Here is a 24,468-nt window from a genome sequence, read left to right as displayed (position 1 = left end):
TTCTCCAAAACCAGAGCAGGAGCAGCCCCGTTCACTCCTCCTGTGTTCTCTGGTTAACTTGTTCCTTCTAGCCTGACTGGTTTAATACTCCTAAAACTTCCTGCTTTTTATGTTTTTGGCATGAAAACATAGCTTATGCTTATCCTAAGTGCTGGTTGAGTAACACTCAGCATTCGTTCCTGCACCTTAGCCGGGCTGATGTAACTGTGGAACTAGACGATAACCTGGCTCAGGATACAGGGCAGTGTTAAAAGAACCGTTCCCGTGTCCGGCGTGGAGTGCCGTGTTGCTCCACACGCAGCTCTCCTGCTGTGCGCGTGGAAGCGGCTCGAGAGTGGGGCAGGGGTGGATTAAACAGAAACTTCTCAAGTGCTCCTCAAGCTGTTACATTTCTGGCAGAAGTTATCGACAGTGACGTGTCAGATGAGGGCTTGCTGCCTTCCTGAAGATGTTGTGTGATGCATGGCTGGAGAATGTGGCAACCTGCTAGTTGGATGTTCAGATTGCTGCTGCTGCCGGTAACTTCAGGAGTTTCTGATATCCTGAACTCACTTACCTTCTTAGATTACAGGCAATTATCTTGCTGTTTATTAAATGGAGGAATACAAAATATTTCAAAAAAATCTGAAGTCTTTCAGAATCTTCCATCTTTAAAGAACAAACTTGCTTCCACTTGAAACTAAAAATATGTAATTGAAATAATGTATAGTTGAGAAACATTTTATTTCTGCAAAGTCAACGAAGATGACTTGAGTGCCCACTAAAAAGCATTTTGTTCTTTTGGTTTTAAGTTAAGGCCAATTCTTTAGAGAAGTGACAGGAAAAAACTTGCTGCTTGTGACTTGAAGGATGGCTCTGTATGCCTGCATAGTCCACAAAATGTTCAGCTTGGAAAAGATCCTCTTGTGCTGACTGGTGATGTAGTTGTGCGGTGTATCACTAGTTACGCTGAGTAATGTATCTCTCTTCTGTTCCTGCAAGAAAACTATCTTTGTATTGATTAGTGAAGGGGAACAGCTGCCTTTTATTAGAAAGTATAACTGTGTAATGTTTTACAGTGACAGTATTTTCACCCAAAACTCACAATTGGAATAAATAACAACCTAAAAAAGATTCAATAAATCATGCTAACCCATCAAAAGTCTATTTGCACTACATTTATACTGGAAATTGCCCCAAAATAAACTTCTAAGACGACTTTCTAAAGCGTTAAGTTGGGCTGACAAGATACCAATTGATTTCTAAGCAAGGAAGAAAGAAAAATTTAAATATAAATGGTCAGTCTCTTGCAGTATTTCTCCAGGTTTGCTTTGCTGAAAGCGGTAGCCAGACCTGGTTCTGCATATGACAACAATATCCCCCTCAGTTCGACAGACTTCTGATTTTAAAGTACTGTGCGCTAGCCAGCTAGCGACACACGTCTCAATTCAAAATTCAAGGAAGAATCTAATACTGTAGAAGATCTGTGTCCCAGCAGGGATGTGATTTTAAAAAAAAAAAAGTTTGTACTTTCGTACTGTTGTCTTGCTTTTGACACCAATGTCTGTTAAGCCTCAGCTTCCGATTTAGGCCTCTCTGTTGGTTGGTTACTGAGCAGAATATCGATTTCCATGAAATGCTTCAGTTGTAAATGTCACTGAGCAGGAACTCGCACAATATGTTGTAGTAGTAGTAGCGTAGCTGGAATGTGCTTTATTGTTTTTCTTATATTTGCTTGACAGAGGACATGGTCTGCAGGCACAAATACTGTCCAGACTGTACCGTTGATGAGTATCTGTGAAATGTGCAATACGTGGGATGTATAGAATATTGAGCTTGCACCTTTTTTAGGTGATTTCAGTGGTCGGAAAAGCTGTATTTTTTTTTCCTGTTTTCACCGTAGGAATATGAGGGAGGACACGTTCAGCTTTCTGTGGTTTTTGCAGGGCACCTTGGACGTCTTTAGACATGCATTGTGAATTTTCATGGCCCACTAAAGTGGTGGGAGATGCTGAATCTTGGGCGGGGGGGGGGAGTGGGGCAAGAATTGGACTCCATTTGGAATTTAAGCTGAATGGAGAGTAATTTGGGAAAAAAAAAAATCTGCCCTGAATGGCTAAGATATATTTTCCCTTTCAGCTGCTCAGTTTCTGACTTATCAATTCTTGGGGTGCATTACCTGACCTGTTGTGCTCTCTGATAGTAAAACTTCAAAAAGAAGAAATGTAAATGTTACTGGGCTTCTTGATATTTAAGTGACTTTAAGTAACTCTCAGATGCATCCCAAAATGGACCTGTCTCCTTTTACACAAAAGGACAAAACTATACATTTTCTTCTCCAGGTTACCGGACAGGGGAGGAGAATTTGGGGCTAGAATTCCCCAAGCCCGTTCTTTCAAGAGGCTTGCACTCATCTGTTTCTCATCATGACAGGCTTGGAAACATAGTGTAGCCCTGATGCAAGATGTGTCAATATTTAGCATCAGAGAAGAGGCGAGATGCTTGCAGAAATAGAGGGGTTTGATTATAAGACTTGAAGCAAGGGCACTGGCACGATGTGTAGGGGCAGTGCAGCCAAAGAACGGTGGGAGTAGCCCGCTTCTCACAGCATTGTAAATGTTTCTCTCGAGGCATGTTGTTCCTGTGAAAGGACAGGGAGATCTGTGGCAAGTGATCAGAAAGTCACTTGTAAAGGTGGTCTGCAAATCAATTTGACGACGTTAGTTCAGTGTTTGTGCTGAATGCTCTCATTCTCCAGGCTAAGCAGAGAACAGCATTCAGCACATAACCGAAATGCTTACTATTTCTTTTTCTTAGGTTCTGTGAAGTCCGGCCCCGCTAGGACCTCCGGCTCCCGCTCCAATGTAACACCCACGCATGCACCATGCTGGTGATATCACATCACCCAGGGATCCTGCTGGAGCTTGGAGCCGGCCTACGAGGGGTCAGGTAAGTACCACTTGAAAACAAACTCCACAGCGCATTTCAAGGGTATCACTCTTAGTATTTCTTCTTAGTTCTTAAGGCCTAAGAAGAAAAATGTTTTGATGGGTAAACTAGATACCCCTGTTCTCTTAGCCTGGCTAATGGGGCATATGATATAATATGTATTGTTTACATTGATAAAAGTTTCACAAATTGATTTGCAGGTCACCTTTAACCTTTAAAAGTGTGCATATTTGAATAAGACATATTTAGTTTGCCGTACATACCATGTTTTCCGCCTTCTTTTACAACATGCTGTGTATTATGTTTAGATGAGTTCATGGTTTTGAAAAACCATGACTGGCTGCAGAAGTGTCAAGTGACCGAGGCTACAACAATTATTGAACTGAGTTAGTTAGGTCAGTAAACCAGCTAGTCCAGTAGTTTTATATGAAATGTTTGAGATGTGTGAGATCTTGTAGCAGACTGATCTAGGAAGTTTGTTCTCACTTGCTGAAATTGGTGTTTTCTTGTTTGAAATGAGGGTTTGTGTCCTTTCCAAAATGAGCTTGTATTTTTTAAGCTTTGTAAAAATCTTGCTGGTTGAATTCCCTCATCCTTTTTAATCTTGCTCCTCTAAGACTGGCAAAATCCTGTGACCAACTTCTACAGGGCAAACTACATGTTGTCTGAAAAAGTTACATTTGCAGTTTCTTATCTCCTCGTTTACTTGTTTGTATGTGTTCTGGTATTATGAAAGAAAGTAAACAGATTAGGAGTATTTCCACTTCCTAGAAGAGATGAGAATATGTGCAGCATTTTCACCCAGGTTTTTTCCAGTCCTCTGTTCGTTCTTATTGTCAACTTCTGAACCTATTGTAATTTCACAGCAGCATCTCTGGGTCGGTGTGCAGTAGTAATCCTATGCAGACGGATCTGTTTGTCAGCTTCTGCAATGGCATTTTTTTCTACCCTTCTCTGTTCTCTTACAAAATATACTACTTCTCTTGGTTGTTGCTATAGACTGACTTGTGATCCACATAGTGTTTTCCAGCTGGAATTAATATCATAGATCCCAGCACTGGGGAGGGTTGTGTTTAGCTCAGAGTATTTTTTGCTTTCAGTGCCCTTTCACGTAGCTCTGCCTTGTCTTTCTGTAGCTTTTCATGCTGCTGTGCACTTGCTTAACTTTAGTTTGCAAGGGAACAAAAGCTACCTACTTCGTTGCTCACTGCCTCCCTTCTGAATTATAACCACAGACCTGAAGCCTTCATAACGCTGATGAAGACTGGTCAAGTCCTACCCTATTGCTTAGCAGTTTTCAGATGCTTTTCAGAATTGTCATGGATTATAAAGGCAACCAGGCAATATCCAGCAGTGTGGTAGCAGCTGAGCTAATGACTCTGACTTCCAAAACCATGTTGTGCAGTCCGGTGTAGCATCATCTTTATGTTCTATTATTTCAATTAAGTTGTACGATACAGAATTACAGTGTATTGTCCAGTAATTCCCAGTATCAGTTCTATAGCCTTCCTTAAACCATAGATAAAGTATTTCATCTTCGATTTTTGTTTTAGAAGGGATGGCTGTTGCTCAAAAGATTCAGAAAGTGACAGATCCTGATTCTGATATGTCTGCCTCTAATGTAAAGTAGTATGTAAAAGCTGTTCTGTGGTGGACTTGGGTAGAGGGGCACTTGAGTAACCGAATTTGTTATGTTTCAGTGAGAAGTGTGCGAGATGCTCTTTTGCAGAGTGTTACAGGGGTACAGCATGCTGTCTGTTTGTGATGGATGACACCTGCATATGGGTAATACTTAGTTTTTTCTTTCTGTCCCATCTGTTCCGTCGTGTCGGCAGGGCTTCATTCAGGTGCACGAGGGTGGAGTATAAATGGGGGCTGCATTAATTGCTGCTTGCAGAGCACAGTGTAGGTGGTGTGAGAGGCAGTCACAAGAATGTCGAGGAACGTGTGCATGTTGTGTACTGATCTGTTTTATAGGAGTCTGGCTTAAGGGTCTCATAGGACCTGGACTTAACTGTAGATGATACTCTTGGACTGAGTATGTTCTTTTGTTATTTGAACAGTGCTAAGTAAAATAATTCACCTCTTTGTGGTGCTATTTCTCAGGAAACTTTAGAAGGTGTGAACTGTATCCGGTGCTGGTGTCCAGCTGAATAGCATTGACAGCCTAGGAAGCCTCAACAGCCATTTGCGTTGGACTGCCTTACGCTGACTCTGATCTCCAATGCTCTTGGTGGGCTGGCCTGGGACTCTATGGAAGGATATTTTTCTTCATGAACTCTACTGACTCAGTGCAGGCCCCAAGCTGGGATCCCTTTTTGTTTAAGTAGGCTGGAGCAGAACTACAACCCTGAAATTTGTTTTCCTCCCTGCTCTACAAGGGCATTTTGAACACAGGAATAAAAAAGTGTTTCTTGGCTCTTGAGAGAAGGGAAGTGGCTTGTCTAATGTAAGAGAACTGTTAGGAGTTGGTACATTCAGATATGTGATTCTGGTCTTGGTCGTTACGAGTAGTGACGTCTTTCATGAAATCTTTCTTTCTCTTTCAGTTTTAAGATAAGTCTGGGACAGGTGAATCACCAAATTAAAGAGCAGTGTGACTTGGCATTCCTGAAAATGAATCTTTTGTAATGAATAGTTCTGAAGCGAACAATGTGATAGTGTTGGACCATGTGGTTTCTTTTGCCTCTGACATCTGCAAATATCTCATTTGCTGTTTTGCCCAGTACCACAAGCTGTGTCTCAGTCTCCTCACTGTTCTTCAGAGCTGTTTGTTTTCTTCCAGAATGTTTTTCTTGTGTATTTACTGTCCTTGGATTTTTCAGTGAAGCAGATCTTTCCAAACTCTTGGTTTTCTGAAACGTTGGTTGCTCAGTGATGTGAGCTCAGGCCATTAACTGTACGAGAGGCTGGGAGAATGCAAGACCCAAGGTATCAAGAGGGTTTCTTTCTCCAGAGGAAGCAAACACTGTCTGAGGGATTTCAAAGTGCATTTAGTATTTTTCACGGACACTGTGATCTGGTTGAAGCGACATGTAGTTGTCAGAGTAGTGTCTTGAGAGGTGAGTGGCAATAGGGATGTGAATTAGGAGTAAAGCCAGAGGGATGGTGACAGTCGAGTCGGTAGTAGGTACGTATCCTGTGCTGTTGTGAGCCATGGGAAGTGTTCAGGAAACTGTTCTGTAGCATGAAGACAGAGTACAACCCTTTTTGTCCTTCTCAGGAGGACCTGGTGGAGAGACTTGTTGGACTGAGTTCATATTGGTTCTACCTGCTGTGCTTCTTGGCAGTGGAAATAACCTGTGGAAATACCTGTCTTTCAAACAGATACGAAGTTTGCAAGCCAAGCGAGGATGGCTCGGAGTATGTTACTCTCTCTGTTTACTTTCGGGAAAAGACAATGAGGCAATCCAGCAATACTTCAGGGACCGTACTCTTTGGTCAGCCACTATTAATATCTGTGCCGAAACACAAGCTCACTGTGGATCACTTGTACAGTGTGGTTTTGGAGCAGATCAGGTAAGTCACGTCTGTACCTTTGAATCCTATGCAAAGTTCTAGTCATCGCTTAATCAATTACACTGTAATAGAATTACTGCATTCTTGTTAACGGGAAGAATTTTCCTTGATTTGCGTGTGGTGTATAAACCGGGATTTGCATTGCATTAGTGTCTGGAGGTCCCAGGGACATTTCAAGGTCCTGGTTTTCTGGGCTCTGTAAAAGCAGGCTGTAAGATAACGCTGGTGGTGGCCGCAAGGGAAGCTATCTGCTTGGTGTTGCAAAACGGGTCAGGAGCAGAACTCAGGCTGTTTTCAGGGCTCTCAGATGGGGCCACCATAACTGACTTTTGCCTTTTGCATCTACTGCCAGTAAAACTTGGAACAAGCAGTGAGAACAGAGACTTACTGAATTGTTGTTTGACTCATTCTGAGAGCTTTTGGCCTGTAAATGGTGCTCTACAGGATGGGTTCCAGTTTGCTGAGGGGGAATGGACAGCAAGAACTGGTGATGGAGAGTGGTGCTGTTGTTCTGATGTACAGCTTTGGTATGATTGATTATGTGGTAAACATATTCCCTCTCTTTAGCCGCTATGTGAAACTCCCTTTGGCGGAAGAATACTCTACACCCTGCCCAGACAAAGGAACCTGCAATGGCTCCAATGGTGTGGTTGAAGGTAAAGTCCTTTCAAAATTGGCTGGAAGCTTCTCAGCACTTAAAGCTTTTTATTAGTCTTTGGTTTGTGCTATCTGTATTTGGCTTAAGCTCTAGCAGATTGTTTTTTGGCAATGATTAAACCATGCTATTGCATAGGACTTCTGCATGATATGGTGAGAATTTTTGTAGACCGTTTTCCTTCCAAGGGAGATCAGATGTGCGTAAGCAGCAGCAGGAGAGCAAGGTGTGGTGTGCATTCATCTTGACCAATGTTAGGGAAGTCCTTGCTTCCCTATTAGCTGTTCAGGTGCCTCCCTCCAGAGGCAACTCCTTTCCTAATATGCCCTTTGGTGATGAAAACTGGCCTGCTGGTCACCAAGACAAGCTCTGGAGAAGTAAAGCGGAAATGGTATTTTCTATTCGTGGACGTAGAATCACGAGGTCTCATTCCTAGGTTAGATACTTCCAAGGAAGCTTTTAACGCTGATGGCAAATGCATGTTTCCCTTTCCTCTTTGAAATGATTGACTTGTGCTGCTGTGAGAGTAACAACTGGAACAAGTTAAATGGGAAATTTTAAATGGGGAAAAAAGTCTGCCCGTTTTGCCCAAAGAATAGAAATAACTTTCCTGGAGACTTACATATTCCCTTCTGTAAAGACACCCAACTGCAAGCTTGCTGATTCTCTCTTGGGATGTTTATGAGGGTGTGCTGTCAGAAGGTGTGATTGTTAACCTACTGTGAACTGAGCACTCTCCATCGTGTCTGATACTAGGATATAAAACCAAGCACAGTACCTGGCATCTGCTAAAGGAAAAAATACAACTTTGGATGTAGTGGTTAGCAAGCACAGATTTCTTCTTCTGCATGTCTTTTCATTACTTTCTGAGTAATCAGTGTGTGTCATAACAGGCTTATGCAAACAGCTGTCAGTGTGAGGTGTCAGTCTAAACTTTCACTGAAGCTCTTTAATGTTGTGTTTGTTTTAAATTTTGCCAGGTGTCATTGAAGAGATGGAGCATCAGGATGGTGGACAGGAAGGCAAGGAAAAGCTGGCAGAAGTTGATCCCTGCCACTCTGAGGGTTGTATGCAGATCGAGTCAGCAAGAGACCTGCAGCCTTGCAAGAAGCAGCATTTCACTTTTAGCCTCGTGAATTCTTCTGGGACCTCTGAGATAAACTCCATTGTAGAAGGAAAAATCTTAAAACTGAATGGTAATTATTGTCTTGCTATCTTTTTTTCTTCCTTCTCCTTACAACTTTGCAAAAAATGTTTCTTCTTTCTTGTAGCTTTTTCTGCGCTTGCTATTGACTGGGATTCTGATACACGGAGGCTACTTTTTGATGAACAGGAGGCACAGGTTGTAATATGCTCTTTTCATAAATAATCTATATGTATACTTGCATGGTACTTGAAAGATTACAGTAAATGGTGAAATGTAGGTGTAGCTCCCTTCATAAAAATTGGAGTCACCAGCATGAGGTGTGTTTACTTAAAATCTTTTAGTGATAGGGTCTATAGATCTATAATTGCTGATCTGTTTCCAGTGTGTTCTGAAAAGTAGATGTTTTAATTTCAAAACTAAGTAGTCTAGTTCATAGTTCACTCAACCAAACAAACCAAACCAACCAAACCCCCAAAACTTGAAAGAAACTTGAAACCAAATTCATAGAGCCTAGTAGAAAGCTTAGTATTCTTTCTGTGAGAGTTCTGCTGGATCATGTTTTGTAATAGAATAACCTATTAGTCTTTTGCAATTTGTAACAGAATAACCTATTAGTCTTTTGCAAAAGACTCAAACCCCACCAACTTTGAAGTAAGGACATACTATATTTTCTCTTGCGGACTGTTCGCAACACAAGAAAGGAGTGGCTGGAAGCTTGAGGCGATTGTGTGGGTGGGGAAGGTGGGGACAGAAATAGGCAGCATGGTGAAGGTGAGCGTGTTCCTTTTCCTGATGTCAAGGATTAAAGACTACGTAGAATTGAATAAAGCACGCATCTCTTTCACTAGGCGTTTGAAAAACATGGAAGTACATTACAACCACAGAAGAAGAAAGCTGTGGTAGCCCTCAGAGACTGCATAGAGCTCTTCACCACTATGGAAACGCTTGGTGAACATGACCCATGGTAAGAGCCTCTATCTGCCTGCCATGTTTATCGTAAAACTCCACAACTATTTGAGTTCACGTTATTTGCCAAGGGATTCTGAAAATTTCCCAGGTCTGGCCTTTTGTCTTCATCTGTGAGAAGTCTATCAGTTCTGTGTTAAGTCACTGACTCAATAGGCTGCAGATGTGGGTTAATAAAAAGTATTTGTTTCCTGCCTTCATTAAAAAAAAAAAAAGCTGCAATGGGCATGTAGCTTCCAAAGATCAGGCTATTTTTAATTCCTCAGCATACATCTGTCTTCCAGACAGTGTCAGAGGAAACAGTTGTGGAAATGAAGAGTGAAAGCATGCGGCTACCTTAGGGTTTAATCCTGTATTACTTCTAGCTTGAACCAGTCCTGACCCACTCCTAACTCTACCAAAAATCCCTAGTCCAGAGGGGCTAGGTACAGCAGATCCTCAGTGACCAAAATGTGATTACTCTGTGTGTGGAAGATCTTTGGAGGTTATTTGCTAACTGTGTAAGAAAATAACTTATAGTGTAGTAGGTGATTTTATTATTAATTTCCAGTTACATGTTACAGATTTGTTTGCAACTATTAGCTGTTTGAGCTGCATCAGGAGACAATAAAGAAGTAATGGGACCTTTAAACCTTTTTTTTTAATTTACAAAAGAAAAATTAATCTTCGTACAATGTTCAGTTAACACACATGCCATAAGACATTTTGCCTATAAAGTGAAAGCAAGTTGCAGTTTGGAAACCTCTGAGGAAGCGTGTTCACCTGCATATTCCACAGCCAAAATGCCTTCTGTAAGGCAGGGACTGTACTGCGCTACTGAGGCATCTTTTAATGGAAGGCCAGAAGCTTTTCTTTTAACGTAGTTATTCATTTGCTTGTTTGTTATTCCTTCCTCAGGTACTGCCCTAACTGTAAGAAACATCAACAGGCCACAAAGAAGTTTGACTTGTGGTCTTTGCCCAGGATTTTGGTAGTGCATTTAAAACGCTTCTCATACAGCAGATACTGGAGGGATAAACTTGACACTGTTGTGGAATTCCCTATCAGGTAGGATTCTTCCCTCAAGCTAGGAAGACCTTGAAGAAGCTGGTCAAGAGAAATCTACTTCTGATGTTACTGTTGGGTGGGCTTGTTATTGAAGTTGTAACTGGAACAGCTCTGTCTTCCGGGTTTGAACTGCAAGACAACAGGCATGAGTTCAGATGTGTTTTTCTTTTTTTTTGGTTTGGTTGTTTCTTTTTGTGTGTGTGTGTTAATCTTAACCTTAACCAGTTCTACACATCTCAAAGAGCAGTAGTTACTAGGAGGTACTGTTTCTTCTGAAATTAGGTTAAACCCATGTGATTCTGCTGAACCAAGAGAACTTCTGCAGAGAATTTGGCAAATTTGTTGGGCAGAGCTGCATTTGTAGTACTGAGGATTGCACAACTACAAGATGAAAGCCTGCCTCATCCTGTGTTTCTGCTTGTCAGCATCCTGCTGCAGGATGAAGTGTATTCCTTACTACTCCTGTCTCACTTTTCATGCCTACACAGGGACACTCTGAACTGTCTTTTATTCAGCACCTCCCTCTAAATCTTTTGGCAGTGCTTGATGTGTTTACTGGCACCTGCCCTGTGTGGGAGCGGTAACATGTCTGGTCTTTACACTAATAACATCTGGGCGTTGACCAGCAGAGTGCAGCACTTCTCCACCAGTGCTGCCTGCCTGCAGAGCTTCACTGGTGTCATGTATCACTTTCTAAAAAGTGCTGATTACGGGTGTACTGATACTTTTGGATTTCCTTCCAGGGGTTTAAACATGTCTGAGTTTGTCTGCGACCCAAGAGCAGGCTCATATGTGTATGACCTCATTGCAGTTTCCAATCACTATGGAGCCATGGGAGTAGGCCACTGTGAGTAACTGCTTCTCCGTCCTTTGTGTGCAAGCAAACGTGGGCAGAGGGGTCATGGGAGGGCTCTGTGTGTTGGAGACGTGCAGCAGCCCTCACCAAGGGTGTCTGGTCCAAAAACTGTCTGTGTTCTGTATGCAGGTGAATGTCATATTGGAAGGTAATGTCCTTCTGTTAGGATTTGCAGAGCAGCTAGTCAGTTTGTGTAGTTTGCAGCTGCCTGTGGTCTGACTCTAATGCCTGTGGGACCTTAGTAGTCACTGGAGCGTGTGATGGTGTTCCCCAATTTATGAGTGGAGTCAAGATTTTTTGATGCCGAACGTGCACTTGTGGAAAGGAGCTTCTTACTGGAGAGTGCTGGGGAGAGTCTTCAGCGTAAACTGTCAGTTCAGCGCCAAGACTCAGCTGCTTGCCCTGCAGCATGCCAGAGGGCAGCTGCTTGTCCAGTGTGGGTGCAGACCACAGCTGCAGAGCAGAGATTGCCAGCAGTCGAGCCAGCCACGCCGGAGCTTGCTAGGTTCCCTCAGTGGTGGTGAGACAAGGTATGACGAGCAGCAGTCGCCCATAGGCCAGGAAGACAGAGCAGAGGGCATACCTTGTTATGAAGCTGGGTCTGATGCCTTTCTGCATTTCCTATCCTAAATTCTGTTTGCTGCAATAGCAATTTAAAGCACTTCTTTCTTCTTTCCTTTTCCTTTGTTCCAGACTTTTTCTAAAACAAGTCACAAACAAATGTGTAGTTCTTGGGACTTCTCGGTTGCACAGTTGGCACTAGCTTGCAGTAGAATGTCTCTACCTTTGCACTGACAAGGGCTCACATAGCAGGGAAAATGTCATGCCATCAGGAGGAAAAAAACCCCTTTTTATATATGACAAGACTGATACATGACAAGTCTGTATTTTCTGTCCCTGGTTTTGTTGTAGCATAGATGAAATGCATCTGTAGGTGGAGATCCCTGTATCCGGTATCTGTGCAGATCCATGCTGTAGGTGTCACTTCTAGAATCACTCAGAAGCGTTTTACTGTGAGAGGATGACGAACTCTCCTTTGGCAGTGGATGTGCTCAACTCGTCGGGCGTGTCACTGTAGGACAGCATTAGCTGAAGGGGGATATGTTTTGAGATTGGAGATCATAGTCACAGCAGTCTTGGTTAGAAGAGACTTTGCAGGACTTTATTCCAACTTCCTTCTTGTGTGAGGATTCTTGCAAGCACTAGGTCAGATCCACCACCAGCAGAAAACTTCTCTTTCATGTGAAAAATGTGAAAATGCAGAGTCTTAAACTGTGTGTTTGGGAAAGCTCTGGCTCAAGGGGGGTGAACAAAGCATTGTAATTTTTTTCCTAAGTTTCTTTGCCCTATATCTCAGCTATCAGGGGTAAGTCTGGAATGTGGGACGTGGTTCTAGACTAGCTGGACCAGCTAGCATGGTCTGGAAGATGTGTATGTTGGTGAACTAGGTTTGGGGTAGTTAATGTCAAAGCTAGCTCCTGGCCTCCTGTGCACGCTCAGTTTGAGTCTTGAGCATCGCTGGTGCCGCGCAGCTGGCGTGGCGTAACTTACTGGTCTTCCTTGGAGTGCTGAGCTGCAGTTTCTTCTCCTGACAGACACTGCCTACGCAAAGAACAAAGTGAATGACAAGTGGTACTACTTTGACGACAGCAGTGTATCGGTGGCTTCAGAAGACCAAATAGTGGTGAGTATTTGGCGTGAGGCTAACCTGAGTTTGTGCTGAAAGTGTGGTTCCCTGCTTTGGGCGTTACATTTCCAGCCAAGCTGCGTGGATTGTTTCAGATGGTTTTCTTCTTTGTTTGGTAGACAAAAGCTGCGTATGTGCTGTTTTATCAGCGCCGAAACAGTGAGGAACATACTTCCCCATCTCCTCCCCAAGAAGAGTGTGACGGCATGGATACCAACTAAACATCACCTCCAGCACTTGGCCACCATGTTAGCGGTCGCTCTTCTAAAGCCATGCCTGAGGCATCTGAAAATTTTTCTTCCTTCTGTAGGAGTCAAGCAGAAAATCTAGCACTGAAAGATTCAGTGCTGGGGGTTGCAGAGTAGCACTGGAGAGCCAGGAATAGGTGCTGACACTTGGGTATTTAGAGGCCAAAAATAATATATATCGGAGCTTCAATAAAGTTCTTTTTAAAATCTGGCTGAGCTGTGTGGCTAGAGGCAGGGGTCGGAGCTGAGCTGGGCTGGGGCTGTGGGTCTTGGGCTGAGGGTTGTAGCTGGGGTCGGGAGAGTACAGCCTGAGCTGGAGGCCAGGTCACAGCTGAGCCTTGCAGGGGCCCGTGGAGGAGGACAGTGGGTACGATTCTGTGAATCGGCATGGGGGCTTCCTGCCATCTCTCTGGTGTTGCTGTTGGGCCCTGCCTGTGTCAGGGAGGCTTGCTGCAGCCGTTCTGGAAGTTCAGTTCAAATCTTTGTACATCTGGCCTGTCCGTTGCAGTCTCTGCCATCGTACCTTGGTCCCCTTGCTAAGCAGCAAAGGTTTCTCTTTCTTGTGTCCTTTCACCGATGCTTTTGAGGCTCTTCCGGGCAGTTTTGACTCAGCCTTCTTCATGTGAACACTGAATCCTGTAATGTTGGAAACTTCATCGGAAGCAAATCATAGCTGCCTGTGGTATGGCATATGTGCAGGCTGATCCGCACAGCAGTGGCAGCTGTTCTGGCTCTGGCTCCCTTTCTTCTGCAGAAAAAATATCATCCATATTGTCCTCTCCATTCATCTCCTACACCCCTCACTTCCAGGCTGCTCTGTAAGCACTTTTCTGCCTCCACTGTTTCTCTTACGGTTTGTGCAACAGCAGCATTTTTATCCTTCTTTGCTCATGTATGTGGCTCCTTGGAGCTTTTTCTCCAGCAAAGCTCAGCACTGTGTCCCCAGAAGTGTCACCTGTAAGGATGACAGCCCAATGCAATGGATCGAGTGCTCCCTCAGTAATGCGGCAGACGACACCAAGCTGGGCGGGAGTGTTGATCTGCTGGAGGGTAGGAAGGCTCTGCAGAGGGACCTGGACAGGCTGGATCGATGGGCCGAGGCCAACTCCATGAGGTTCAACAAGGCCAAGTGCCGGGTCCTGCACTTCGGCCACAACAACCCCAGGCAACGCTACAGGCTTGGGGAAGAGTGGCTGGAAAGCTGCCCGGAGGAAAAGGACCTGGGGGTGCTGGTTGACAGCCGGCTGAACATGAGCCGGCAGTGTGCCCAGGTGGCCAAGAAGGCCAACGGCATCCTGGCCTGTATCAGAACTAGTGTGGCCAGCAGGAGCAGGGAGGTGATCGTGCCCCTGTACTCGGCACTGGTGAGGCCGCACCTCGAATCCTGTGTTCAGTTTTGGGCCCCCTCAGTACAAGAAGGACATTGAGGTGCTGGAGCGTGTCCAGAGGAGGGCAACGAAGCTGGTGAAGGGCCTGGAGCACAAGTCTGATGGGGAGCGGCTGAGGGAACTGGGGTTGTTTAGCCTGGAGAAGAGGAGGCTGAGGGGAGACCTCATCGCGCTCTACAACTGCCTGAAAGGAGGTTGGAGCGAGGTGGGGGCCGGTCTCTTCCCCCAGGTAACAAGTGATAGGACGAGAGGAAATGGCCTCAAGTTGTGCCAGGGGAGGTTTAGATTGGATGTTAGGAAAAATTTCTTCACCAAAAAGGGTTGTCAAGCATTGGAACAGGCTGCCCAGGGAAGTGGTTGAGTCACCATCCCTGGAGGTATTTAAAATACGTATAGATGAGGCACTTAGGGAGATGGTTTAGTGGTGGACTTGATGATCTTAAAGGTCTTTTCCAACCTAAATGATTCTGTGATTTTCTCTTGCAACTTCTCCGTTTTTTTGGACTGCTCTTTCAGCCCTTCTCTTCCTCTCTTGAGCACTGCCTTTTAGATCCCCCACCCTGTCATCTTCTGCGAGGCTGCAGGTGTGACAGTCCTGTCTGAGGTCTCTCTTTGCCTTAGCTGTTCAATAGTTTTGCTCCATCCTTTTGGTGTAACTGGCAAATGCTCTTCCCTCTGTCCTCCTGTATGGTCTGTGTTACTTGTAGGACTCAAGTCCAGCTTTTTTCTTGAATGAGGACTCCTGTGAGCACTAGATAGGTCAGTCCTCAGTGGAGAACTGGTCTTCCATGTGAAAAATGGGAAAAATCTAGAGCCTTAGTCTGTGTTTTCTAGGGAAAGATCTAGCTCAAGTGGTGAACCATACAGGAGGGTTTTCCTTCTTGGAGCCAAGTGCGTTGGCAGAGCAAAAGGCTAAGACAGGCTACTGCCCTCCTTTTTTTCCCCCGAAAATGCATGCTTGCAGCCACTCAGTCCTCTCTGCACAGTCCCTGAGGCTTCATTGCTGACCATAACCTTCTCTGATGGTCAGCCTAACAGCGGTCATCCATTTAACTCCACGTACGCCAGCTTAGCTCCCTTTCTGCGCCTCCTGGCAACAAGCCCCGTAGGAAATTGTGTGCCTGTCCCTGCAGCTCTGCTGTGCTGCAGCCGAGCAAAAGCCCAGCCAGCCACTCGCTGTCTTCTCCTGCTCCGAGCACTGGGAGGGGAGGGCAGCACAGTGCGGCACCTTAGCCAGGGCGCTGGAAGGCGATAGGAGGAGGGGGGGCTGCTCTAGCTGGCACACTAGGCTTGTCATCCTCTTCGGAATTTTGCTTTTAAAGCATTGAAGTTTGAATTTTGAGATCAAAATTGCTTAATTGCTTCTGCTGTTCTGGTTTTGGCATTGTTTGGGATTTTTACAATTCTTAATATTGTATTTCTGTTTTTTTCCTTGTTACTGAGGGGGAGCATCCAAAAAGCAGTTTTTAAGCTGTAGCACTGCACTGAATTACTCTGATCAGCATTTTTTTTGTTCATTTTACCCTGAAAAAAAATCATGCGGGCATTCCAAAATGGGGAAGAGAGGAAAGGGAGGGAAGTAAAAGACCTTTTTAAAAGAAAAATCAGTCTGAAATAGCCTTTGTTCTCCTCCTTGCCTCCCTACCTGTGCTGACACTGAGAAATGCATCAGTGGGACTAAATCTCCGATGCTCGGATGCTGAACAGACTCTGTTGTACTGCAGAAAAAGTGGCCCAGCTCTTACTTTCTCTGCCTCTGAGCTGATGGGCTTTGGCTGGTGTGTGTGTGCTGTAATACCAGACCTGGTTTTTTTTAGACTAGCACTTTGTAAGTGGCTGGCTCTATTGTACAAAGAGGAAAATTAAAGAGTGGTTTGCACTGAAACTGCGTTTTGTTGTATTTTCAGCTTTCATTATGTGACCTGAGACTCCTGGTTGTGGGGATGCCTGGTGCTCCAGGGGCTCTCTCAGCTGGGGGAGGGCGAGTCCTGTGGAGCCAACCCTGCCCTGCTCTGCCAGTGGGGATTTGGGAGAAAAGCAGCCGTTGCCTGCACCGCTCTGCGCATCTGAGAGTTCGTGCTCGCTCCAGGGTTGCCTTTTCTTGCCTGCGGCGCTGGGTTGCTGATACCTGGTGCCGTAGCAAAGCCCACCCTTGCCTTTCTGTGGCACTGGGCAGCCTCAGCTACAGCTTCTTCCTCATTCCTCTTCCTCTGCAGATCTCAGGGGGGTCCTGGCCTTCCTTCTGTCCATTTTCTCGAGGGCTATCAGGGCTGCTTGTGGCTGTACCACTGAAATAGTTGTCCTGCAGTCGCTGCAATTTCCTCCCCGAGGCAACCTGAACACGTATACGAGAGCAGGCTGGAAAAGACTGAGGAAGTTAAATGCAAGGCTTGTGTGCATTTGGCATTGGTGTGCGTTGCAGGGACTCTGGGGGGTTGTCAAAATCGTGCAGGTCAAGGTGGGCTGAAAAGCTCCAGTAAGAAAGTTTGAAGTCTTCATGTTGCAATTACAGTGTAATAGCGGAGGAGCTTGATCTTAGCTGGAGCCTCAGAGAGGGTTAGAAGAGCCTTGATGTAGAGCAGCAGATGGTGACCTTCGCTGTGAAATGCTGACCTCCGAAGTGTGGCATGAAACCATCACGGGCAGAAGGGAAAGCAGAGTGGCAGCTTTCGGATGCAGAGCTGTGCGGGTATTCCGTGTCAGCAGGCTCGCAGGAACGGCTTATGCAAGAACGCCGAGGGCATGAAGTGAAATGAAGTTGCCCATTGCAAAAGAGAGAAAAATAACCTGAAACACAAGTTGTGTTGTCAGTGAAGCACTGGTATTAGCATTCAGGAAAGGGGTCTCTGAGGCAGAAAAGAACATCTCTGAACTAAGGCTCCTGTTCAGAGGGGAGATGATTTTGGTAAGAACAGAGAACAGGCTCTGTCTCAGTCCTGGCTCAGCTCCTGCTTTGAAGAGGGTGTGCAATTTCACCCCGAAAAAAAAGGCTCAGAATACAGAGGGGGAAAAAAAATAACAGCCACGAGTATGGAAGAGCTTCTGTTTAAGAAGCATTTCCCCCGGTTCGGACTCTTCTCCCTGGGGAAGAGAGACCTGAGGAGCTCCTGCAGAAGGACAAGCCAGGAACAGTTGCTCCGTGTTCTCTGCAGTGCAAGAAGATGTCCAGGCAGGAGGCTTAGAACAAGGTATTTGTTTTCCCACCTGGCACAGTAAATAACTGAACGGGGGCTACAGGGAACAGCCAGGCACCCGTGCTAGGTGCACCTCCTGCTGCGAGTGTGGCCGGCAGGAGGGGCTCCGTGGGCCATCTGAGGTGCTTATAAAGGGACTTGGGAAGGATTAAATTAACAGGGAAATAGTCTGTGTGTTTGCTGCCTCTGCATAGAAATGCCATCTCTGGCTCTCCGCTACACAAAGACCTCTGGGGAGCTGTTCTGTCCGGGAACAAAAGCAGCAAAGAGGGGGCCAGAAGTTGCCCCTGTGACCAGCGGTGTGTCCACCGGCGGGTTGGCCAGGGCAGAAGAAAGCAGATGGGATTTTGCAGCACTGGGGAGCCTTGGTGCAGGCTTGGATACAAGAGGAAGGTGAGTTGCCCCATGCTCTGCTGTGGGCGAGTGGTGAGTATCTCCCTCTTGCTTTTGTTTTCTTCTGAGAAAGCTTCAAACCCCAATTACCGTAGCAGGAAAAAGTATAAAGAGGAAGGACAACCACCGCTTTCAGAAACTGAATCCCCATGCCGCTTCTGAAGATGCGTTACTTTGTTGCTAAGTCAGTTTTGAATTGCTAACGTGATGATAATGTCTTAATTGTTCAAAAGCAAAGGATAACTAGCTATGCATTTGTTTAAACTCAGAAACATAGGCACTGCTTGTACTTTTTCAGTCTCATAAAGTTTTAAGTTCCTTAACTCAAGCAAGCTTGTTCTTCGTGTACTAGAACTACAAATTTTAGGTCTTTTCTCCAGCATACATTTCCCAGGAAGAGAAAGAGAACTCCAGCTGGAAACCCACACCGAGAGCCTTGGGCTCAAATCAAAGTTAGGTAACTGCAGTTCTGAACACGGTGTTTTTCTTTTATTCTCAGCCTTGCTAAAATACATTATATAGTTTTAAGTAACAGATTTCTTTTCAAATTACTTTTACAAGAAGAGACAAAACCGTATTTGCAAATTCAGAAGATGGAGGTCTGAAGTTCTTCCTTAAACATGCCTTCAAAATAGAGGTCTTTTGCCATGAGCTCTTCTTCTACATCTTCTAAGGCCCACTGATGATCAGTCAATTCTAAAGCTTCCCATTCCGTCTGCATTGATAATAAAGAGGTAGAGAAAGGAAAGCAACACAGTATTAAAGTAGATAGACAAGAACTATGCAAAGCAGTGCTTACCTTAAAAACTGCAACAAGTTCTATTAAAAGCCTGACACTCCTGTCAGTCTTTTACACTTAATTGGGTATTAGATAGTTGGTCAATACAAGTACCTCATAGAAATTAGAAAAATTACATTATCTACTTTTTGAAGACTCTCTGGAATAGTCCATTTCTTTTAGAACGGCTGTCTCTAGAAACACAGCCAGTTCTGTTCTGGGGGGGTCAAGTGCTTTGGGGTTAGTTAATTCTTTAGTTTAGAGACATCTGATAAAAACAGTTACAGGCCAAAAATTTTGCAACTGATCACAGACTTGATGTGCCTCATTAGACTGTTCTCCAACCAACAAGCCCCCTGGAGCTGCAGAGTGTATTAACTCATTAAGCCAGGTGTTCATAGCAACCCAAGACCTAAGAACAGAATTTCATCCTAAATAGGAGAATGATCTCCCCCGCTACTTGTTTTCTCTCCTCTTCTTAGTCCATTAAGTGTTGCTCCAGGAAGTATTGTGAAATAAACTGCATACAGCCTGCGTAATCACGTCATGCGACACCCATGACGAGATTTCTATTTCTTGGGCAGAACGCTGCTTCTGTAGTATGGGCTTTCTCTCTTTGTTCCTGCTGGGGACCATGTAGCGGGTTTAGGTCCCTACAGGCTGAACGGCAGAACTGCTCTGGACAAGCAGTACTGGAAAGGAAGTGGAGGGACGTGAGCCAGGAGAGCGCACGGTACTGGCTGGAATTGCACCTCAGTGCTGACAGTTTGTGACAGAACAGTCACTGCTCCAGCAGAGCTGCAAACTGCAGCCACCCTCTTCCCCGGCTGAGCCTCGGGCTGGGTGATGTGGGTTTTTTTAACCAGGAAGGTTACTGAATACAAGAAACTGCAGGAGCAGACCATCCTGACTTCCCAGGCAGCAGGTTGTGTGTGGATAAATCTCTACTATAGTACCTAAAAACAGAAGCCAGGACCTTCCCTTCATGCATAAACTAGGGTTGTGAAAGGTAGAGGCAGTCTAATAAGCAAGTGCCTACAGAGACTGCTTAGGAGAACTTCAAGACACAGTCAAATCCTGACGGACTTTCCGCTGAGCTAACTCGCTTACTTGATTTTCTTACCCAAGTTCCATCATCTCCCTGCTGGACTTGTGCTCAGCTGCACTATTAACACAACTTTTTGGGAGCCAGCTTCTGCTTTGGAACTAGATCTCACGGGAAATAAAAAATCCTCCTCTGCAAAAGCAGAAGATGGCACATGAATTCAGCTTTTGTATCAGCAATGACTAACTAATCAGGTTTACTTCAGGGTATTAGGGCTCTGCCAGACTCAGGGCAACGTCTATACCCTTCATCAGTTGTCAGCTCTAATTTTAGGAACAGGAATCCAGAGCAATTCCCTTACTTGACGCGGGGGGAGGCTGAGTCACATATAGCCTACAATCCCGTAAGTTCACAGCAAACAGGAATGCAGGTGGGAATACTGTACCTTAAATGCTTTGTTAGTATCTGCTGGCATGGCCATTGCTGCCCCTGTCATTTGTTCTTGCATCACCCTAGACTGATCTGCAGCTACAAAAGAGAAATAAGAGGTTGATTTTTATTTGTGTCATTTAAACAGCATTTTTTGGAGCACAGTGCCACCAGGCTGGTTTCTAGCTATAGACTAGAAAGTTGCAGAAACACCCAGCATGCAATACTAACGTGCCAGGAAGAGTTCTCACAAGACATCTTGTTCTCACCCCCTACATCTTAGCTAAATTTACATAAAATATGCAGACAAATTGAGGAAAATAGTGTCTTCTACATTCCCAGTATCCCCAGAAACAGTATCTGACCTGCCCTGCATCTAGCATTAAGAAATCTTTCCTTAAAACTGATACTTGCTAGAAATAAAAGCAAGCCTGGGAGCAAAATTTCTGCACGCCAATTTGACGGGAAGGAAAGCACGGGGTAATTACCACGGAAGTTCAGCCAATGGCTGGTGCAGAAGACTTGGGTACTTGCTGCAGGTGATGTCAAACTGCGCCAGTGGAGAATAACCTCACAGAAGTGAGGGAGGCTTGCAAGAGCTTTTTGGCTGGAAATTTAGAAATCCTTCCCCAGCCTCCTTCGGAAGTCATCCCATGGAAGGAGAAGCCAGCTCTTTCACAGAAATGACAGTGTCTTACCATTATCTTGGCCCAGGATGAGAGTATAAATGCTTCTGAGTCCAAACACATTCAAGAAGTACCAGGAAGCAGAGCTCACCCTGATAAATCAGAACAAGCATGGTTGATTTCAGTTCAAAGCTGGCTTGTGATCTCATTTCAGAAGCACACACAGACCATTCAAGGGTTATTAACACATTCACAATTTTCCAAGTGAGTATTGGACCTTGCTTGCCGAGGACACAGGCTTACCAGGACGCATCTAAAGTGAGCAGTTCAATTCCCTGCTGCAACATCGGTTTAAAACGCAGCGTCAGAGGAAACGGGACCTTTGCTGCAGGATGAAAAAAATAAAGCCCAGTTTCACAAAGTGACACTACATAATTACAAAGCAAATGGCAAAGTGAGTAGATAGTTCTTTTATTAAATCTAATGTAGTCTGAATGCAGTGCATACAATAACAAGTTAACATGTACTTTTGAAAAAGCCATAGTTCTGTATTTATTTTAATATGAAAAGACTTTTTGAAACTTAATCAGATGGCCAAACCATCACAGGTATTGTTTCAGTGACTGTGAAGGGGAATGTCTTTTGTTGAGGAAACAGTTATCACATAAACAGTAAGAAAAAAAACAAAGAACTGTGAATTTAAGGAAGTATTTTGGATGCGTGTACCCTGCATTACACAGTAACCAACTCCCTGGACCGGTTCAGAGGAAAATCCACTGTATGACCTTGAAGTTTAGGCAGTTTTAATACATTTAAATATTGGTTTTGCCACTACAGTTGTTCCCGAATACACGAGCTATTTCCTTTGTGACCGTGGCCGGTACTCTGAAAACAATTTTCCCTCCTTTGCTATGGAGCAAGCAAATCAATGTGGTTCATGGACTGACTAGCGGCAGTGCCACAAGCCAAATTCACGCTGTGTTCAGTCGACTGCTTTCAGGTAGAGAAGCAAATCTCTGATGCAGCCCAGACCCTCGAGGTCATCATCAGAAACACAGCCAGACCCATGGGCTGTGTTATTCCAGACACTTACTTGTGACAAATCCCGAAAATGTCATGTTGATCCAACCACCGATGAGGATCATAGGCAGAACATTGGTTACATTCCCTTTCATCATATCTGTCAACATGGTAGGATCTGCAAATCATGGATTTGATGTAAAGTAGCAGTGTATCACAATAAAGGGAAACAAAACATTACTTTACTTCCCCGAGATCAGCTATTTTAATTAAGAAACTGCATGAGAGAGAACAGTCCTATCTCACTATCTATCCCATATATATTATTTTCCACTGTTGTACAATAGTTTGCAAAATGAGATGAGCAGCCAGTGTGGCAGTGGCTGCTGCTGCCGCCGCCGAAAGGGTGTTGTGTTCTCTGCTGTGTCTGACCCCAGCTGCTTTGTCTGTGTTTGACCCCGTCCCTTGCTCCAGATCACTGAACTTGCTTGACGCCTCTGTGAGCTGATTTAGCTAGAAAAGGGACAATGAACTACCCAGCTAATTTGCTGCTGAGGTCTTTGGCCATGGTAATAAGTTAAATCGGTTTAGAGAATGTCCTGCAGGAGCTGGTGCAAAAACTGACAAAAGGACACGAGTGAGAGCAGGACCTCCCATTTCTGGCAACACTGAGGTGGTCACGGTCTCGTGAGACACTGCAGGCAGCTGGAGGTTGAAGTTGAGCAAAATGAAGTGACCTAACACGTTGCTACCAAAGAGAGGGACCTCGCTCCCCCCGCCTCCCCAATACCCAGCTGCACAGTCCCATCCCCCTCCCTCACATTCACTGAGCTCTTTGCAAAGTTGATTCACCTTCCTACCTTGGCAGAAAATTATAGTTTTTCTGCCTGGCTATATTTATGGTACCTTAACATACCTGTCATTGGTGAAGGAGGCACTACCTTTCTTTTCGTTTTCTTAAAAAATCCATCCTCTGGGTTATTAAAAAAATATTTCCGGGTCAGGAAAGACTGCAAACAAAAAGAGCCAATGCCAACACCGTAAGAAATGAAAGGACAGAAGCATTATTTCTTGCTCAGACATGCTCTTTCATAACACATCCTTCTTTTTTGGAGAGGTACTTCACTGCCCATATGCTCTAAAGCGCCTCACTTCTCTGTTTCCCTGGATCCAGAGTACAGCTTTCTAAAATTCTTAAAATAATTCTAAGAATTCTCTGAAAAGGAATCCACATTAATTAAAGAGCTTTTAGCGCTTTCTGCGAAGTTTTTGCTGGTTCAGTACCGATACCAATACATTGGACATTTTCACTCCCCGCAGCTGACTTCCCGATTTTACAATACACATACTTGGCAGCAACTGAGCCAACACTGATTTTTAGTTCAGCAAACGTTACAGCTGACGTTGTGTGACTACCCCGTTATCCCAAGCTGTTATTAAATCCCTCTGAATTTGTTGGCTGATATTAAACACGATGGTCTGGATGCAGACCTCATTTTAGTATGCAATTAAAACACCAAGTAGTGGAAGCTAACATAAATGTCAGGGAACAGGACACGCAGAGTGGTCCCGTCTCCAGGTTTCCTAAGCGTCTGCTACCGACCGCACTTCCAGACAGTGCTCAGGGCTGGGGGAGACACAGCCAGGCCGCCCGGCCCCACCGGGCCCTTGTGCAGGAGCTGCCTGGTCCCCGCGAGCTCCGCTCCCCCCGGCACGGCGCCAGCACAGCCTCCCGCTTTGTGCTTGCTCCCGAGGCACCCTCCTGGTAAAGCACAAGGCCATTCACGCAGCCCCGTACCTGTTTTGGAATGTATTTGCCGTTTTCCCGAAGGACTCTGCTCCGAATCAGGACTTGGCTGGAAAAGAGACACGTCGCGTTAGCGGCGCGGCCGCAGGCGGGAGCGGGCCTGCCGCTGCCCCCCCGGCCCGGCGGGCGGGAGCGAGGCGAGCCGGGCCGGGGGCGCCCAGGGAAAGGCAGATGTCGGGCGGCGGCGCCGCGGGGGCCCGGGCTGAGGGGGGCCCGGCGGCGGCCCTGACCTGTCGGACACCTGCTCCTGCGTGAGCCTCTTGTCGCTCTGGAGGAGGATGGAGACGTAGTGCCGGATCATGCCCACGAAGAAGGTGATGAAGACGATGGGCAGCACCACCCACAGCCGGATGTTGGAGTCCAGCAGCAGCTCGGGCTCGCTCATCGTGGCGCTGCCGCTACCGGACCCGGCTCCGGCCGCCACCGGGCCGCCCCAGGCCCCGGCTCCGCTTCCGCTTCCGGGCCCAGCCCTGCCGCCGCCGCCGCCGGAAGGACGTCACCGCGCGCCGGTGGCGGGAAGCTCGAGCGCGAGCGGCGGCTCGGTCGCGTCCCGGCGGGCGGTGGGGAGCGGGGGGCGAACCTGCCCCGGGGCCAGCGCGGCCCGCGCCGCGGCGCCGGTGAGGCGGCAGGGCCCCGGAGGCGGAGGCCTCTCCTGACTGAGGAGCCGGTGTCACAGGCTCGGGGCGATGAAACCTTTGCGCGCCCCGTAAGCGCCCGGTAAACCTTCGGGTGAGG

At 45.8% G+C, this 24,468-nt stretch overlaps 3 protein-coding genes across 13 annotated transcripts in view; 2 read left to right on the top strand and 1 right to left on the bottom strand.

Moving 5' to 3' along the window:
* USP4 (ubiquitin specific peptidase 4) overlaps window positions 1-13,264 on the top strand; it is a 43,716-nt gene extending 30,452 nt beyond the window's left edge. For 2 of the 6 annotated variants that reach the window (XM_075159149.1, XM_075159148.1), the window contains 9 exons: window positions 6,256-6,447; window positions 7,015-7,103; window positions 8,083-8,298; window positions 8,374-8,444; window positions 9,098-9,213; window positions 10,113-10,262; window positions 11,006-11,109; window positions 12,714-12,802; window positions 12,925-13,264. In XM_075159149.1, coding sequence (XP_075015250.1) covers window positions 6,256-6,447; window positions 7,015-7,103; window positions 8,083-8,298; window positions 8,374-8,444; window positions 9,098-9,213; window positions 10,113-10,262; window positions 11,006-11,109; window positions 12,714-12,802; window positions 12,925-13,026 — 1,129 coding nt within the window. In that variant the 3' untranslated portion in view covers window positions 13,027-13,264. The other 4 variants (XR_012675048.1, XR_012675049.1, XR_012675050.1 and 1 more) reach the window with 4 other exon arrangements.
* A 4,275-nt stretch (window positions 13,265-17,539) lies between these two features.
* Window positions 17,540-24,468, top strand: part of FANCD2 (FA complementation group D2) — a 60,277-nt gene continuing 53,348 nt past the window's right edge. For 5 of the 6 annotated variants that reach the window (XR_012675047.1, XM_075159144.1, XM_075159145.1 and 2 more), the window contains exon 1: window positions 17,897-18,028. The gene's annotated coding sequence lies outside the window, so the exon portion shown is untranslated. Of the gene's footprint in view, window positions 17,630-17,829; window positions 18,029-24,468 lie in introns of those variants that run through there. The other variant, XM_075159143.1, reaches the window with a different exon arrangement.
* On the bottom strand, window positions 18,496-24,206 carry EMC3 (ER membrane protein complex subunit 3). The gene is made up of 8 exons (XM_075159165.1): window positions 23,964-24,206; window positions 23,725-23,782; window positions 22,843-22,936; window positions 22,000-22,104; window positions 21,210-21,291; window positions 20,979-21,058; window positions 20,297-20,379; window positions 18,496-18,743 (listed from the first exon to the last, which is right to left on the bottom strand). Exons 1-8 carry the CDS (start codon window positions 24,116-24,118, stop codon window positions 18,615-18,617), a joined length of 786 nt encoding a protein of 261 aa, XP_075015266.1. The 5' UTR covers window positions 24,119-24,206; the 3' UTR covers window positions 18,496-18,614.

Source organism: Calonectris borealis, chromosome 10 (assembly GCF_964195595.1).
Source record: "Calonectris borealis chromosome 10, bCalBor7.hap1.2, whole genome shotgun sequence".
NCBI classification, from domain to species: domain Eukaryota; kingdom Metazoa; phylum Chordata; class Aves; order Procellariiformes; family Procellariidae; genus Calonectris; species Calonectris borealis.
This window is presented reverse-complemented; position numbering and strand designations above follow the sequence as displayed.